The sequence below is a fragment of the Mobula birostris genome, chromosome 3, assembly GCF_030028105.1.
Source record: "Mobula birostris isolate sMobBir1 chromosome 3, sMobBir1.hap1, whole genome shotgun sequence".
NCBI classification, from domain to species: domain Eukaryota; kingdom Metazoa; phylum Chordata; class Chondrichthyes; order Myliobatiformes; family Myliobatidae; genus Mobula; species Mobula birostris.
The window spans coordinates 11,337,461-11,352,673 of NC_092372.1; the positions used below are offsets into that span (position 1 = coordinate 11,337,461).

Below are 15,213 nucleotides of genomic sequence, written 5' to 3' on the forward strand. Positions count from 1 at the left end.
TTTATGGTTCATGTGCACTGAGCTTTCCCTATGGGTGGCGGGGTGGAGATACATCACTACCAAAGGAGGTGTAAGGTGTTCCTTCCCTCGGCTAGTCCCAAGGTCACCCTTGGCCAAGGTGTAGCACCTGCTGAGTCACTGCCCCCCCCCCCATGACTGATCAGGATCACGTGAAGCCATGGGAGCACGTGGTGGATGGGATATATGAGCAACCAGTGGATATCACAAGTCCTGGTTATGCATACACTCACTCAAAATATCCTCATAAGGAAAGCTCTCTAATCCAGGCAGAATCTGGTATATCTCCTCTGCACCTTCTCTAAAGCTTCCACTCCTTCCTGTAATAAGGAGACCAGAGCTAAACACTTCATTCCAAGAGTAGTCTAATCAGCGTTTTGTAGAGCTGAAACATAACCTCATGGCTTTTGAGCTTAATCCTCTGACTATTGGAGGCCAGTACACCATACATCTTTTTAACCCTACTAACCTGCATAGCAATTTAGAAACATAGAAACATAGAAAACCTACAGCACAATACAGGCCAAAAACCTCAGCCATCTACTTTTTTCAAGCATGACTTTTGTAATATCTGCTATCAACAAAATTAAAGCTCATCCACTAAATAGCAAATTATTTCACCAGTTGTGCCAAGATAACGACGAAATGTTTGAAAGCTTGCTTCTTCACATTGAAATGTGTTGGCCATCAAAAGGCTGCTGCTTAAAACATTGCTTCGATCTTTTTGACACTGGTTGAATTTTTGTTCAAAGCCAACAAGGGCTAGGGAAACAAGATTGAACTTCCTAAACAACCTGTCTGACAAAATGAAGATTCTAATAATGAAACTGTAGGGTGAGAATTTCAATTTAATCCAGGCAAGAAGTGCAATGTCCACTCTTATCAGAAGATTGGAAATATATGAGCAAAACATTGTGAGAAGAATGTTCTCACAATTTCCCTGAATGGAAAGTATGGCACTCTCTTTCACAGACGGTGATTTCCAGGAGTATTGCTTACACCTGCAGTCACTGAAGAAGGATTTTCAGATTCAATTCAAGGATTTGAACAATCTAGAAAATTCTGGACTAGGTAAGTAACCCATTTCTTTGCAAGGTGGAAGAACAGGAAGAGAGCTTGCAAGAAGAAATTAACAAAATTCAGAAAGATGAAGCAGCAAAAATGCTTTTCAAAAATGTTGGCTTTTGTGGTATGTGGCTACACTGTCATACAAAGTTTTGTGGTCTTTGGAGAAGAACCAAACTGCTGTTCATTGCATTTCCATCCTTCTACCTTGTTGAAAGAGGCTTCAATGCAGTGAATCACATACTCACAAAAAATAGAAACCTCTTGAACATTGTTACACATGGGGACTTAAAGCTTTTGCTGTCAGATATTTTAACTCTTACTAAAAACTAGGATCACATTGATTAAGAAGCTGCTGTACAGCACACAGGTACTGTGTAAGCTAGGTTTAAAGACAAATAAAAATTTAAAGCAGAATCATTTTCCTCATATGGTAGACATGTTTTTACACTTTGTGGGTACTGGAAAATATATTGTGTCTAAGAGGGGTGTTGGCAAGTATGAGCTATTGTACCCAATGTTTCTGATGTGGCCTGTTCTATATTGGTGAGAACCGATGTAGATTGAGGGAACCACTTTGTTGAGCATTTTCACTCCATCAACAAAAGTAGGATTTTCAATGATCTAATATATTTATTTATTGAGATACAGCGTGAAATAGGCCCTTCCGGCCTTTCAAGCCACACTCGCCAAAAATCCTCTGATTTAATCCTTGCCTAATCACGGGATAATTTACAATGACCAATTAACCTACCAACCAGTATGTCTTTGGATTGTGGGAGGAAACCAAAGCACCCGGAGGAAGCCCTTGCTGTTCGAGGAGCACATACAAACTTCTCACAGATGGTGGTGGGAATTGAACCCAGGTCACCTGTACTGTAAAGCATTGTGCTAACCACTACACTACCTTTTCCAGTGCTAAACCATTGAATTTCCAATCCCCATTCCTATTCCGACATTCACTTGGAGTATTGTGAGCAGTTTTGGGTCCCTCATCTAAGAGAGGATGTGCTGACACTGGAGAGATTTCAGAGGAGGTTCACAAGAATGATTCTGGGAATGAAAAGGTTACTTGATGGTTCTGGGGCTGTATTCACTGAAATTCAGAAGAATGAGGGGGGATGTCATTGAACCCTATCAAATAGTGAAAAGCCCACATAGAATGGATGAGGAGAGGATGCTCCCTTTGGTGGGGGAGTCTAGGACCAGAGTCAGAAGATTGGGGCTGAGAGAGAAATGGATCAGACATGATGAAATGGCAGAGCAGACTCGATGGGCCAAATGGCTTAATTCTACTCCTATATCTTATGGTCTTATAGACAAGTCAGTCCATGGGCTCCTCTACTACCACGATGAGCCACTCTCAGGTTGGAGGAGCAGTACCTCATATTCCATCTGGGTAGCCTCCAATCTGATGGCATGAACATTGATTTCTCCAACTTCTGGTAACTTTTTCCCTCCCCCTTCCCTCTCCTTCAATTCCACACTCTGTCCCCCCTACTACCTCATCTCTTCTCCTCACCTGTCTATCATTTCCCCCTGCTGCTTCTCCTCCTCCTTCCCTCTGTCCACTCTCCTCTCCCGTCAGATTCCTTCTTCTTCAGCCCTTTACCTCTTTTGGCCTTATCAACTCTCAGCTTTTTACTTCATTGCCCTCTCCCCCACCCACTTGGCTTTACCTTCTAGCTTGTCCTCATCCCCCCACCCTACCCCACCTTCCCCCACCTTCCGTTTTTATATCTTCCTCTTTCTCTTCCAGTCCTGATAAAGGGCCTCAGCCCAAAACATCAATGGTTTGTTTGTTTTTCTAGATGCTGTTGAGTTCCTCCAGCATTTTGTGTGTGTTCCCCAAATACCATCTTCCAGTTTTCCTTTGATCCACAAAGAACAGGCAATGAGAGACAATTAAATAGTTTTATTTAAAACAAACAAATCAGTTTGTACACACATATACTGCTCATTTTCCCTATTTATAATCAAAATGAGCATGCAGTAAATATTTAAACTACATATTATTCCTATGGAATGGCCGTATTCTGTAAAGCAGTAGGTGATATGTTTGTTAGACATTTCAAATGCTCGCGTTGCTGAAATCTTTTCCAGAGCTGAACATTAACAAGAATTACGTGTAAATTTTATAGTCCTGTGCTTCTGAGGGGTTTTCATTTGATCACTCAAATGTTCTCCTCAGTAATTTTCTTCCCTATCACATAGTTTCTTGACAGATTATAGTATTTTAAAAACCTCGGAGCTCAAGTGGTCTTTAATTTCTCTGTACGCACCCAGTTTCAGACAAATGTCATTCTGCACTTTATTTTCTGGCAGTTTCTGAATTAGCTGGCCCCTGAGAAGCTAGTGGGTGGTTGTGTGCGGTGGCAACAATTCTCTCCTGTGAGGATTCCCTCTGTGGTGAACGTCCTGTGATATGGAGCTGGTTAACCCATGGTCACACACTTGCCTTTTTCCAATTCATCAGCATCTGGTAAGGGGTTTTGTTTCTATTGAGCGTGTAAGCAGTTTTGGGACGAGGGCTGGAATCAAAGCAGTGCAAAAGTTAGAAAAGAATTAAATGGCTGACATGAACATTCATGAAATTTAATGGGTTTCTTGATGTAAAAGTCTGGTCCTGCTACCAGTCACATGAATTTTAAATTAAAGATTATGTTCAATTCCCTTCCTTGTGGGCTGCATGGGAAGTGCTACGGTTCATACAAACCTTTACAATTCCAGCTGTAAGGTTGGGCGCCAGTTCCTGCTGCTGTCTATGAGGAGTTTGTACGTTCTCTCCGTGACTGCACGGGTTTCCTCCAGGTGCTGCAGTTTCCTCCCACATTCCAAAAGGTGCATGGGTTAGAGTTGATGATTGTGGGCATGTTATGTTAGAGCTGGAAGTGTGGTGACATCTTTGGGCTTCCCAGCACAATCCTTGATAATGTGAATTGAAGGAAACGACGCATTTCACTGTATGTTTCAATGCATATGTGATAAATAAAGCTAATCTGTAATGTTTAAGATTCAAAGTAACAGATGTACTTTGCCTCATCTAAATTCTCTTGGAATCCTTTGACAATCTCCAATCTTCAAACAATTTCTTTGTATTCTATTTATTTTAAAGATTTTGAAGCTTAGCTTTATATGTCACATGTATATCGGAAGAGAGTGAAATGCATAGTTTGTGTCGATGACCAACACAGTCTCAGGATGTGCTGGGGACAGTCTGCAAGGGTCACCATGCTTCTGATGTCAACCTAGCATCCCCACAACACACTAACCCTAGTCTGTACATCTTTGGACTGTGGGAAGAAACCAGAGGAAACAAACTCCTTAAAGACAGTGGCGGGAACTGAACTCCAATTTTCTGATCGCTGGTTCTGTAACACAGTATGCTAACCGGTATGCTAGCCTTCCCACAGCCAGAAGATGGCACGGTTTTTAATTAAACCCTTCCAAGAGGTGGCACTGTAAAGCTTTATGCCAACTGCTATACTACCATGATACTTTTGTCTGTTTATATTTAAATAGTTTGTCATTCACATCTGCTATTGCACAAAGTACACTTATCAACAGTTGGCGCAATGTACATGAATGCATTTAATTTACCCCACTTATGTCTTCCCCCCTCTAAGAAATGATTTAATTGCAATACTATATTGTTACAGGGGTAGTGGGTTCAGATACATCTCTACCAAAGGAGGTGTAGGTCACTCCTTTCCTCGGCTAGCCTGCTGGTCACCCTTGGGCAAAGTGTAGCACCTGCTTAGCTCCCCCCTCCCCCCCACCCCGGCAATCAGGGTCACATGAAGCCATGGGAGCAGGTCATATGAGAAGTCGGTGCATATCACAAGTCCAGGTTATGCAACTGCTGATCCCAGGCAGACAAACTCTGAAGAGTATTGATAATGTCTGGCATCACCCTTCTTATAAAGCCACTGCCCAGAAGAAGGCAATGGCAAACCACTTTTGTAGAAAAAATTTGCCAAGAACAATCACGGTTATGGATAGACCATGATTGCCCACGTCATACTACATGGCTCATAATGATGACGGTGATCAAAATTGTTGACTCTTGACCAATTTCATGAACAAGTATAGTGGGGGAGCAGTAATTCACTGTGGTTGAGGGGAAGAATCTGCTGGTGAAGATAGAAGGAACAGTCCTCTGCTCTACATAAACTACCACACGAAGCTTCATCAGCAAAACAACAATCAGGAAAGATGAAAATAAGAGTACAGTGGCAAACCACTTCTTAGAAAAGTTTGCCTAGAACAATCATGGTTGTGGATAGACCATGATCGCCCATGTTATACAATGGCACAGAACAAACGAACGATAATCTTATGGAAGATCCTACCTTGCGGAGTTCACTGGTGAATTATTTTCCTTCTGGTTTTCAGAGACAACTTCAACTTTATATTTGAGGCGACTATTCTGTTGGTAAATATACAGTTAGAAATGATAAATCACATTGTGTTCTGGTGAGCAATTCCGTATTCCACAGCTAAACCAATAGGAGGCGGTCTGTTCTATTTAGAACGCACGTGTTATATTAGCAGAAGGATTATCACAGAGCTGTAGCTCATTGTTAAGTTGCCAGTTAGATATTGAGTTGAAGAATAATCTGGAATAAAATTTTGGAATAAATGGGGGTGTGTCTCATTGAAACCTACTAACATCCTGTTAACATAATTTCTTTAGCCAGAGAGTGGTAAATCTGTGGAATTTATTGCCCCAGGCAGTTATGGAGATCAAGTATTTAAGGCAATTCATTGCCTTAAATATACTAGAGGTTGATAGATTCTTGATTGGTCAGGGCATGAAGGGATACGGGAAGAACAGGACAATGGGACTGAGAGGAAAAATGGATTAGCCATGATGAAATGGTAGAGCAGACATGATGGACCAATAACCTAATTCTGCTCCTATATCTTATGGTCGTATGGTCTTAACATGATTTTGTGTCTGTATGTGCTGTATTGTAACTATATGTGCTGTGTGTGACTGTATGTACTGTGCTTTGCACCTAGGCCACAGAGGAATTATGCTTGTTTAGCTCTATACATGTGTATGGTTGAGTAACAATAAACTTGAACTCGAGTTTTGAAAGGCATAGATAGAGTGGACATGGAAAGGATGTTTCCAGTACTATTCTGGAATAGTAGGACCCAAGGGCACTGTCTCAGAATAGAGGGACATTCCTTCAGAACAGGGATGAGGAACAATTTCTTTAGCCAGGGGTTGGTGAATCTGTGGAGGCTGTGTCATTGGGTATATTGGAAGCAGAGTTCAATAGGGTCTTGATTGGTCAGGGTGTTAAATGTTACTGGTTGAAGGCCAGAGAATGGTTGAATGACCACAAACTTGAACCTGAATTTTGAAAGACCTAGATAGAGTAGACGTGGAGAAAATGTTTCCAATTGTGCAGATTCTTGGACCAGAGAGCACAACTTTAGAAAAGAATCCTTTGGAACAGAAATGAGGAGAAATTTCTTTAGCCAGACGGTGGTGAATTTGTAGAATTCATTGCTACAGATGGCTGTGGAGACAGCTGAATATCTTTAAAGCAGAGGTCGTTAGGTTCTTCACTAGTAAGGTTGTCAAAGGCTATGGGTGAAGGCTGGAGAAGGGGATTGAAAGAGATAATAAATCAACCATGATGGAATGGCAGAGCAGACTTGATGGGCTGATTGGCCAAATACTGCTCCTATGTCTAATGGTCAAATGGTCTAAAACAAAGGAATGAATGTTCTGCGTGCCAATCAGTGTCCATGGAGGGAGAAGTAGGTTTGGTGTTTCAGTTTAATAATCCTTCATCAGAACCTTTCACTGTCCAGAAACATTGACTCTAACACTTGCTAAGTGGCTGGGTATTTACAGTATCCACAGCGTTTCACTTTTCAAAATCAGTAAAATATGCTTGCAGTCAATTAAACAAGAAAGGAAAGAGTCAAATAGCCATTCTTGAGAGCTTAATGGTTTTAAAGGTTAAAGATAAAGATTAGCACAGTTTGTCACATATAGTGAAATGTGTCATTTGGGTCAAATCAAATCAGCAAGGATTGTGCTGACGGCAGCCCACAAGTGTCTTCGTGCTTCCAGTGCCAACATAGCTGCCCACAACTCACTAATGCTAACATGTACATCTTTACATTGTGGGAGGAAACAGGAGCACATATACGACCATACTGTAAGACACTGGAACAAAATTAGGCCATTTGGCCCATTGAGTACACATGGGTTCAACCAGGAGGAACCCATGCTGTTACACATACAAACTCCTTACAGGCAGTGGCAGGAATTGAACCCAGATCAGTGACTGCTGGCGTTGTAAACTGATTCTACTAACCGCAATGTTACCGTGCCGTCCTACTGTATGAATATGCCACCCAGTACCGTGCCATGAATTTAGTAATTAGTAATTCAATATGTTCAAAGCAAATTTCTTTTATCAATGTATAAAACATAGAACATAGAATATCAATCAGTACAGCACAGGTCATTTGGCCCACAATGTTGTGCCAAACCAGCTAAAAAGCATATCTAAAAATCACCCAAACACTAATCCCTCCTACCTACACCATGTCCATATCCCTCCATCTTCCTTACATCCATGTGCCTATCCAAACGTCTCTTAAAAGCCTCTAATGTATTTGCCTCTACCACCATATCAGACAGTGCATTCCGGGCATCCACCACTCTCTGAGTAAAAAACTTAACCTTCACATCGACCTTGAACCTACCCTCTCTCACCTTCAATGAATGCCCTCTGATATTAGAGATTTCAGCCCTGGGGAAAAGATACTCTCTGTCTACTTTATCTATGCATCTCACAATCTTGTAAACCTCTATCAGATTTCCCCTCAGCCTCCAGAAAACAACTCAAATTTATCCAGCATCTCATGATAGCACAAGCCCTCTAAACCAAGCAGCATTCTGGTTAACTTCTTCTGCACATTCCAAAGCCTCAACATCCTTCCTTAAGTGGGGTAACCAGAACTGTCCATAGTAATCCAGACTTGGTCTATCCAGAGTTTTATAAAGTTGCAATATAACCTCCTGACATTTGAACTCAATGCCTCGACTCATAAGAGCAAGCATTGCATAAACCTTCTTAACCATCTTATCGACCTGTGTAACCACTTTCAAGGAGCTATGAAGTTGGACCCCAAGATCTCTCTGCTTAGCAACACTGTTAAGGATCTTGCCCTTAACAGTGTACTGTCTCCTTGCATTTGCCCTACCAAGGTGCAACACCTCACATTTACATTGGTTAAACTCCATCTGCCATTTCTCAACCCATATCTGCAACTGTTCTATGTTGTGCTGTATTCTTTGCTAGTCTTCTACACTATCCACAACTCCACCAACCTTGTTATCATCCACAAATTTGTTAACCCACCCATCTACATTTTCATCCAGGTGATTACAAACATCAAAGAGAGCAGAGGTCCCAGAACAGATCCCTATATAACTCCACTAAATACAACCTGCGTAAGTCCCTTCAACCACTACTCTGTCTTCTTTTCACAAGCTAGTTCTAAATCCAAACAGCCATGTCACTGCAGACCCCATGCATCTTAATCTTCTGGATGAGCTTCCCATGAGGGATTTTGTCAAACACCTCACTAATGTAGACAACATCCACTGCCTTACCCTCATCAATCTCTCTCGTCACCTTGTCAAAAATTTCATTCAAGTTGGTAAGACACGATCTGCCGCACACAAAGCCATGCTGACTCTCCCTAATTAGGCTGTGGGTTTCCAAATGTAAATATATCCTAAGAAGTTTCTCCAGTAATTTCCCTGCAACTGATATGATGCTCACCAGTCTATAATTCCCAGAATTTTCCCATGTTCTCTCCTTAAATAGAGGTATAATATTAGCCACTCACCAGTCCTCCGGGACCTTGGCTGTGGCTCGGGAGGGCCTAGAAATCTTGTCTCTTGCCTCCTTCAATAACCTGGGGTAAATCCTTAATACTCATTAGAAGGCTCAATACTTCCTCCTTCTTGAGCTCTAAACACCCTAACATATTTATACACTCAGCACTGATCTCCTGGTGCATCATACCCTTTTCCTTGGTAAATACTGAAGCAAAGTACTCATTAAGTACCTCACTCATATTCTCCATGTTCAAGCTAATGGTCCCCCCTTTATCCTTGAATGGTCTCAACCTAGTTATCCTCTTGCTCCTGATGTATGTGTAGTTTGCCTTGGGATTCACCTTAATCTTACTTTCCAAGGACTTTCCATGGCCCCTCCTGGCTTTCCAATTCCCCTTCTTCAGTTCTTTTCTGGCTCCTTAATACTCCTCATGTGCTTCCAAAGCTTTGTATACCTTTCCTTTTTCATCTTTACTACATTCATCACCTCTCTGGACATCCAAGATTCTCTTATCTTTCCATCCTCGTCCTTCGTTCTAACAGGAACGTACCTTTCTCGTACTCTGTATAATTGATCTTTAAACATCCTCCGTATGACAGATATGGACTTGCCAGAAAAAAGTGTTTACAATTAATGCTTCTTCGTTCCTGCCTAATGACCTTATAATTTGCCCTATTCCAATTTAAAACTCTTCCACAAGGACCATAATTATCCTTATCTATAGCTATCCTGAAAGTTGAGTTGTGATTTCTGTTCCCTAACTTTTCACCCACTGAGAGGTCAATCACCTGGCCAGGGTCATTACCCAACACCAGCTCCAGTATGGCCCCTCCATTCGTTGGAGCATCCACATATTGATGTAAGAAACCTTTTTGGATACACTTAACACATTCTGCTCCATCGAAACCCCTTACACTAAGGAGATCCCAGTTTATATTAAGGAAGTTAAAATCCCCCATGACAACAACCCAATGGCTATTGGGGTGTCTGTAGTACAATTCTATCAGTGTGAATGCACCCCTCCTATTCCTGAGTTCCACTCAAATGGACTCAGTGTCTGACCCCTCTATTATGTCTCCCCTGAGTGCAGCTGTGATATTGTCCCTGATTAGCAGTGCAAGCCCTCCCTATGTTTCACTCCTCCTCTATCTTTTCTGAAACATTGAAAACCTGGTACATTAATCACCCATTCATGTCCCTCTCTCAACCAAGTTTCAGTAATGGCTACAACATCGTAGTTGTATATATTGATTCATGATCCAAGTTCATCACCCTTACCGATAATACTCAGAGCATTAAAATATTTACACTTCAAATTATCCAACCCACCATACCTGTTATTTCAATTTTGCCTTTCAGTACTTTCCCTGACATCTGCTTTACTGTCCAATCCATTCCCTTACTGACCTGGGGCTTCGATTCCCAGCCCCCTGAAAACTAATTTAAACTCTCCCAAGTAGCGTCAGCAAACCTCCTGGCCAGGATATTGGTTCCCCTCCAGTTCAGGTGCAACCTGCTCCTCTTGGACAGGTCACTCCTTCTCCAGAAAAGGTTCCAATGATCGAAGAACTTGAAACCCTGCCTCCTGCACCATCTCCGCAACCACTCATTTATCCAGGTCATCATCCCATTCCTACCTGCACTAGCCCTTGGCACAGGGAGTAATCTGGAGATTACTACCCTGGAGGTTACATATGTTACCATATCACCCTGAGATTCATTTTCTTACAGGTATTCACAGTAGGACAAAGAAATATCATAGAACCAATGAAAAACGACACACAGACATGAATGACAAACAACGTGCAAAAAAGACAAAGTATGCAAATACAAAATAAATAAATAAGCAAACAAACAGATAAATAATACTGAGGACATGAGTTGTAGGGCCCTTGAAAGTGAGTCCATAGGTTGTGGAATCAGTTCAGTGTTGGGGTGAGTGAAGTTATGGACACTGGTTCAGGAGCCTGATGGTTAAAAGGAAGTAACTTTTGCTGAACCTGGTGGTGTAAGCCGTGAGGCTCCTGTACCTTCTCCCTGATGGCAGCAGTGAGAAAAAAGCATGGCCTGGATGGTTGGGTTCCTTGATGATGGAGGCTGCTTCCTTGTGGCAGGGCTCCTTGGATATGTGCTCATTGGTGGGGAGGGCTTTGCCTGTGATGGACTGGGTTGTATCTACTACTTGTTGAAGGCTTTTCTGTTCTTGGGCACTGGTGTTCCATACCAATGTAAGTTATGTTGAAGCTTTCAGGATGACAAAAGAAATTAGTGATGTCAAAGACAATGACGGAAGTGCTTAAGATGAAAGACTGAAATTGCTGTCATATATTAGAAACCGACAAACCATGGAAGGAAGACAAGGTTATACATCCAGAAAATAATAGAATTAGCAGCCATCTGTTGTGTAAATTGGCTCAATACTCATAAACAAGAATCATGAAGACTCAGAATTATTGATTTAAAGTAAAGTGTGTTTGCAATATCAAATCAGCTGGAAATGTTATCGATTTCTGCTGCATTTTTCTCAAAACATCAATAAATTTATTACTGTCTATTACAAAACGTCAAATGGCTTTCCCAAAAATCAGTGAGTTTGTCCTGTTGATAGAGCATGTACAGATTGCAGCCTTCCTTTGTGTGTCACTCTGTGAATCATTGCATCCTAAGCTTCTCCTTTGGAAATACTAGCAGAGAACAACCATATTTCATAGAATTATAGAGTCGTAGTCCTGTCAGTTAGTAATGTCAGTCTTATTGTCTCCTTCATTTCCTGGTGACCTGAAATTTATTATTATTTCCTCTACACGAGAGGAAAGGCATCTTAAGTCTTGGTGTTTTGCACATGGGTTGACTGTTTGTCTTTGTGTGTAGTTTTTCATTGTTCTATTGTGTTTCTTTGTTCTACTGTGCATGCTATCATGAGAGACTGGATGAACTTGGGTTGTTTTCTCTGAAACGCCTGAGGCTGAGAGGTTTAATTGAGGTTTATAAGATTATGAGAGGCATAGATAGAGAAGGCATGGAATATCTGTTCCCAAGGTTGAACTTTCCATTACCAGAGGGTATGAGGGCATGAATTGGGGGTGAGAGGGAGTAGGTTCAAGGGCAGTATGAGGGTTACGTTTTTAACTCAGAGTGGTGGGTGCCTGGAATGCACTGCCTGGTATGGTGGTAGAGGTAAATACATTGGAGGTTTTTAAGAGACGTTTGGATAGGCATATGGATAGGTAAGGAACATGGAGGGGTGTGGACATAGCGTAGGTAAGAAGGATTGGTGTTTGGGTGTTCTTGATTTGCTTTTTCGCTTGTTCAGCACAACATTGTGGGCCAAATGGCCTGCTCCTGTGCTGTACTTCTCTATAAAAGTTTTGCAAGAAAATTAATTTCAAGGTAGTATATAGTGACATGTACAGTACTGTGCAAAAAGTCTTAGGTGCATAAATTGTATACAACTAGGGTACGTAAGACTTTTGCACAGTACTGTAGTAATCATGTATTTTTTAATTTATTCATTTATGGGATGTGGGGGTCGCCAGCTAAGCCAGCTTTCATTGCCCATCCCTGGTTGCCCTTGAGAAGGTGGTGATGCGCTGCCTTCTTGAACCGCTGCAGTTCCTGGGGTGTAGATACACCCACAGTGCTGATAGGGAGGGAATTCCATGATTTTGACCCAGCAGCAATGAAGGAATGGTGATATGTTTTCAAGTCAGAATGATGAGTGACTTAGAGGGGGATTTCCAACTATCGCACAGTACTGCTGCCACAATAAAAAAAAACAAATTTCATGATATAAGTGAGAAATGATAAACCTGATTCTGATACGGGCCCTTATTGTGGACGGAGAGTGGGAAGGGGGCAGGGAGACTGGAATCATGGCTGGGAAAAGGGGAAGGAAGAGACGAGGGAGCAGGAAGCCCCAGAGAGACATTCTGTAATGATGAATAAATCAATTGTTTGGAATCAAATGTCCTTGCTTGGTATCCCAGGGCTGATATCTCAGGCCAGCACCACACTCCCTGCCCCTGGAACTTCTTCTCTGCTGCTTGTCACATACCCCTCCCACGGCACTCCCACTCACCATTCCCAATGTCCTTTACTCCCGCCAGATTCATAAACTTACTCTCCTCTCCAAATAGAGTACTGTGCTACCTCGCTATATATATATGTCCCTAAGACATTTACACAGTACTGTATGTATTTTGATAATACAAAGAATATTGAACAGTACAGCACTGCAACATCGAACCACAAAGTTGTTCCAATCTAATTAAATTACTAATCAAATAGGCAACCTACTGTAACTAACCCCCTCTGCCTGTTTAATATTCATATCCTTCCATTTTCCACACATTCAGGTGCCTATCTATATGTCCCTAATGTACCTGCCTCTATCACCCCCCCCCCCCCCCCCCAGGCAGTGCATTCCAGGCACAACTCACCAGTATCTACAGCACTATACCTGTTGTTGAGTGGAATGGCCACGGGGTACTCTGCACTGGCTGCCTATCCACTTTCACCCTCCTGACAGTCATCGAGTTGTCTGTGTCCTGCACCTTGATAGTAACTGTATACCTCTCTGTATGTCTTGTCTATCAACACTCCAGCCTCCTGAATGATCTGGATTTCATCCTGTTCCAGCTCCAGTTCCTTAGCACGGTCTGAGAAAAGCTGCAGCTGGACTCACTTCTTGCAGGTGTAGTCGTCAGAGACATCAGATGTCTCCCTGCTTTCCCACATCTTGCAAGAAGAGCATTCCACTATCCTGCCTGATATCCCCACTGCTCTAAATGTAAAAAAAGAAAGAAAGAATAACTATTTTTTTTAAAAAATCTACATACGGCCTAAATTTCTCCTAGGCTCAATGAGCCAAAGCTTCAACTCCCCACTGCAACACTGGTCCACTCACACAATGGCAGCTCCCACAATAGCTACTCTGCTTAATCCTAACTTCAGTCAATCTAGTCGACACCAAACTAAGAATCTGCATAATCACATTGATCTGCACCAGGCTACATTTGCAGAGACAGGAGTAATTTTCTTTGCTTAAGAACTATGTGTATGTCACATAAGCAATGTTAACTGTTGGACCGGGACGTAGCATTGTTACTTTTCTTGTACGCTTGTTTGTATTTTTATATAGTTGCCTATATACATGCATTGTTCAGTTAATTTTTCAGTAATTATGGTGCAGTTACATCTGTATTTTTCTAGAAACTTTCTAGTTTTCAGTAGCAGGTGTTGCACCATTTGAATCAGTCTATTTTATAGGTTAATGATTATCGATGGAATTTTGTTATCTCTAGTCTAAGTATGAAATGACCACGACTACTTTTTCCTTTTGTATTTTCTTTGTTCTCTTTGTTCTGTATTAGTCAGGGCATGAAGGGATACACAAAAAAGGCAGGTGATTGGGGCTGAGAGGGAAATGGATCTACCATGGTGAAATGGAAGAGCAGTCTCGATGGGCCAAATGGCTAATTCTGCTCCTATACCTTATTTTCTGTTACCCATATAGCAGGCTCCCTCTCTCCACACAGCTGATGAATCCAAAGGAATGGCAAAGTCTGATACAGTTTGGCACCAGTAGGAGTGGTCAGTCAGTGTTGAATTCAATATAGGGTTGTCTTAGCTCTGGATTTTTCCTTGGGTTTACCCCCAAAGCTTTACTTGTGAATGTTAAAGATGGGGGCATGACTGGAAGTTCAGGAAATCAATGTTCATTCCATCAGGTTGGGAGCTACCCGGACGGAATTCAAGGTGCTGTTTCTCAAACCTAAGTATGGCCTCATCACAACAGTAGAGGGGGCCATGGATGGACATATCGGAGTGGGAATGGAAAGTGGAATTAAAATGGATGGCCACTGAGAGATTCCACTTTTCCTCGCAGATGGAGCATAAGTGCTCGGCCAAGCCATCTCCCATTCTACGCTGGGTGTCAACGTAGAAGAGGCCACACCGCATACACCGGACACAATAAATGACGCTAAGTGCCAGGAGGGAGCTCCATGGGGAGGGACAAGTGGACAAGGGAGTCATATAGGGAACGATCCCTGCGGAAAACAGAAAATGGGGCGGAGGGAAAGATGTGTTTGGTGGTGGGATCACGTTGGAGGTGACGAATTATGTGTTGGATGCGGAGGCAGTTGGAGTGGTAGGTGAGGACAAGAGGAACCCTATCCCTGGTGGGATAGCTGGAGGATGGGGTAAAAGCGGATGTGCATGAAATGGAAGAGGTGCAGTTAAGGGC

The 15,213-nt window shown here is 42.2% G+C and overlaps 1 protein-coding gene across 4 annotated transcripts in view; it reads right to left on the minus strand.

Annotated features, from left to right (window-relative positions):
• Positions 1-3,001: 3,001 nt before the first annotated feature.
• The window catches only part of LOC140194529 (coiled-coil domain-containing protein 68-like), a 102,906-nt gene continuing 90,694 nt past the window's right edge, over positions 3,002-15,213 (minus strand). For all 4 annotated transcript variants that reach the window (XM_072251739.1, XM_072251741.1, XM_072251738.1 and 1 more), the window contains 2 exons: positions 5,436-5,512; positions 3,002-3,614 (listed from right to left, as the gene is read on the minus strand). In XM_072251739.1, the coding sequence (XP_072107840.1) occupies positions 3,530-3,614; positions 5,436-5,512 (162 nt within the window). In that variant the 3' untranslated portion in view covers positions 3,002-3,529. The remainder of the gene's footprint in view (positions 3,615-5,435; positions 5,513-15,213) is intronic.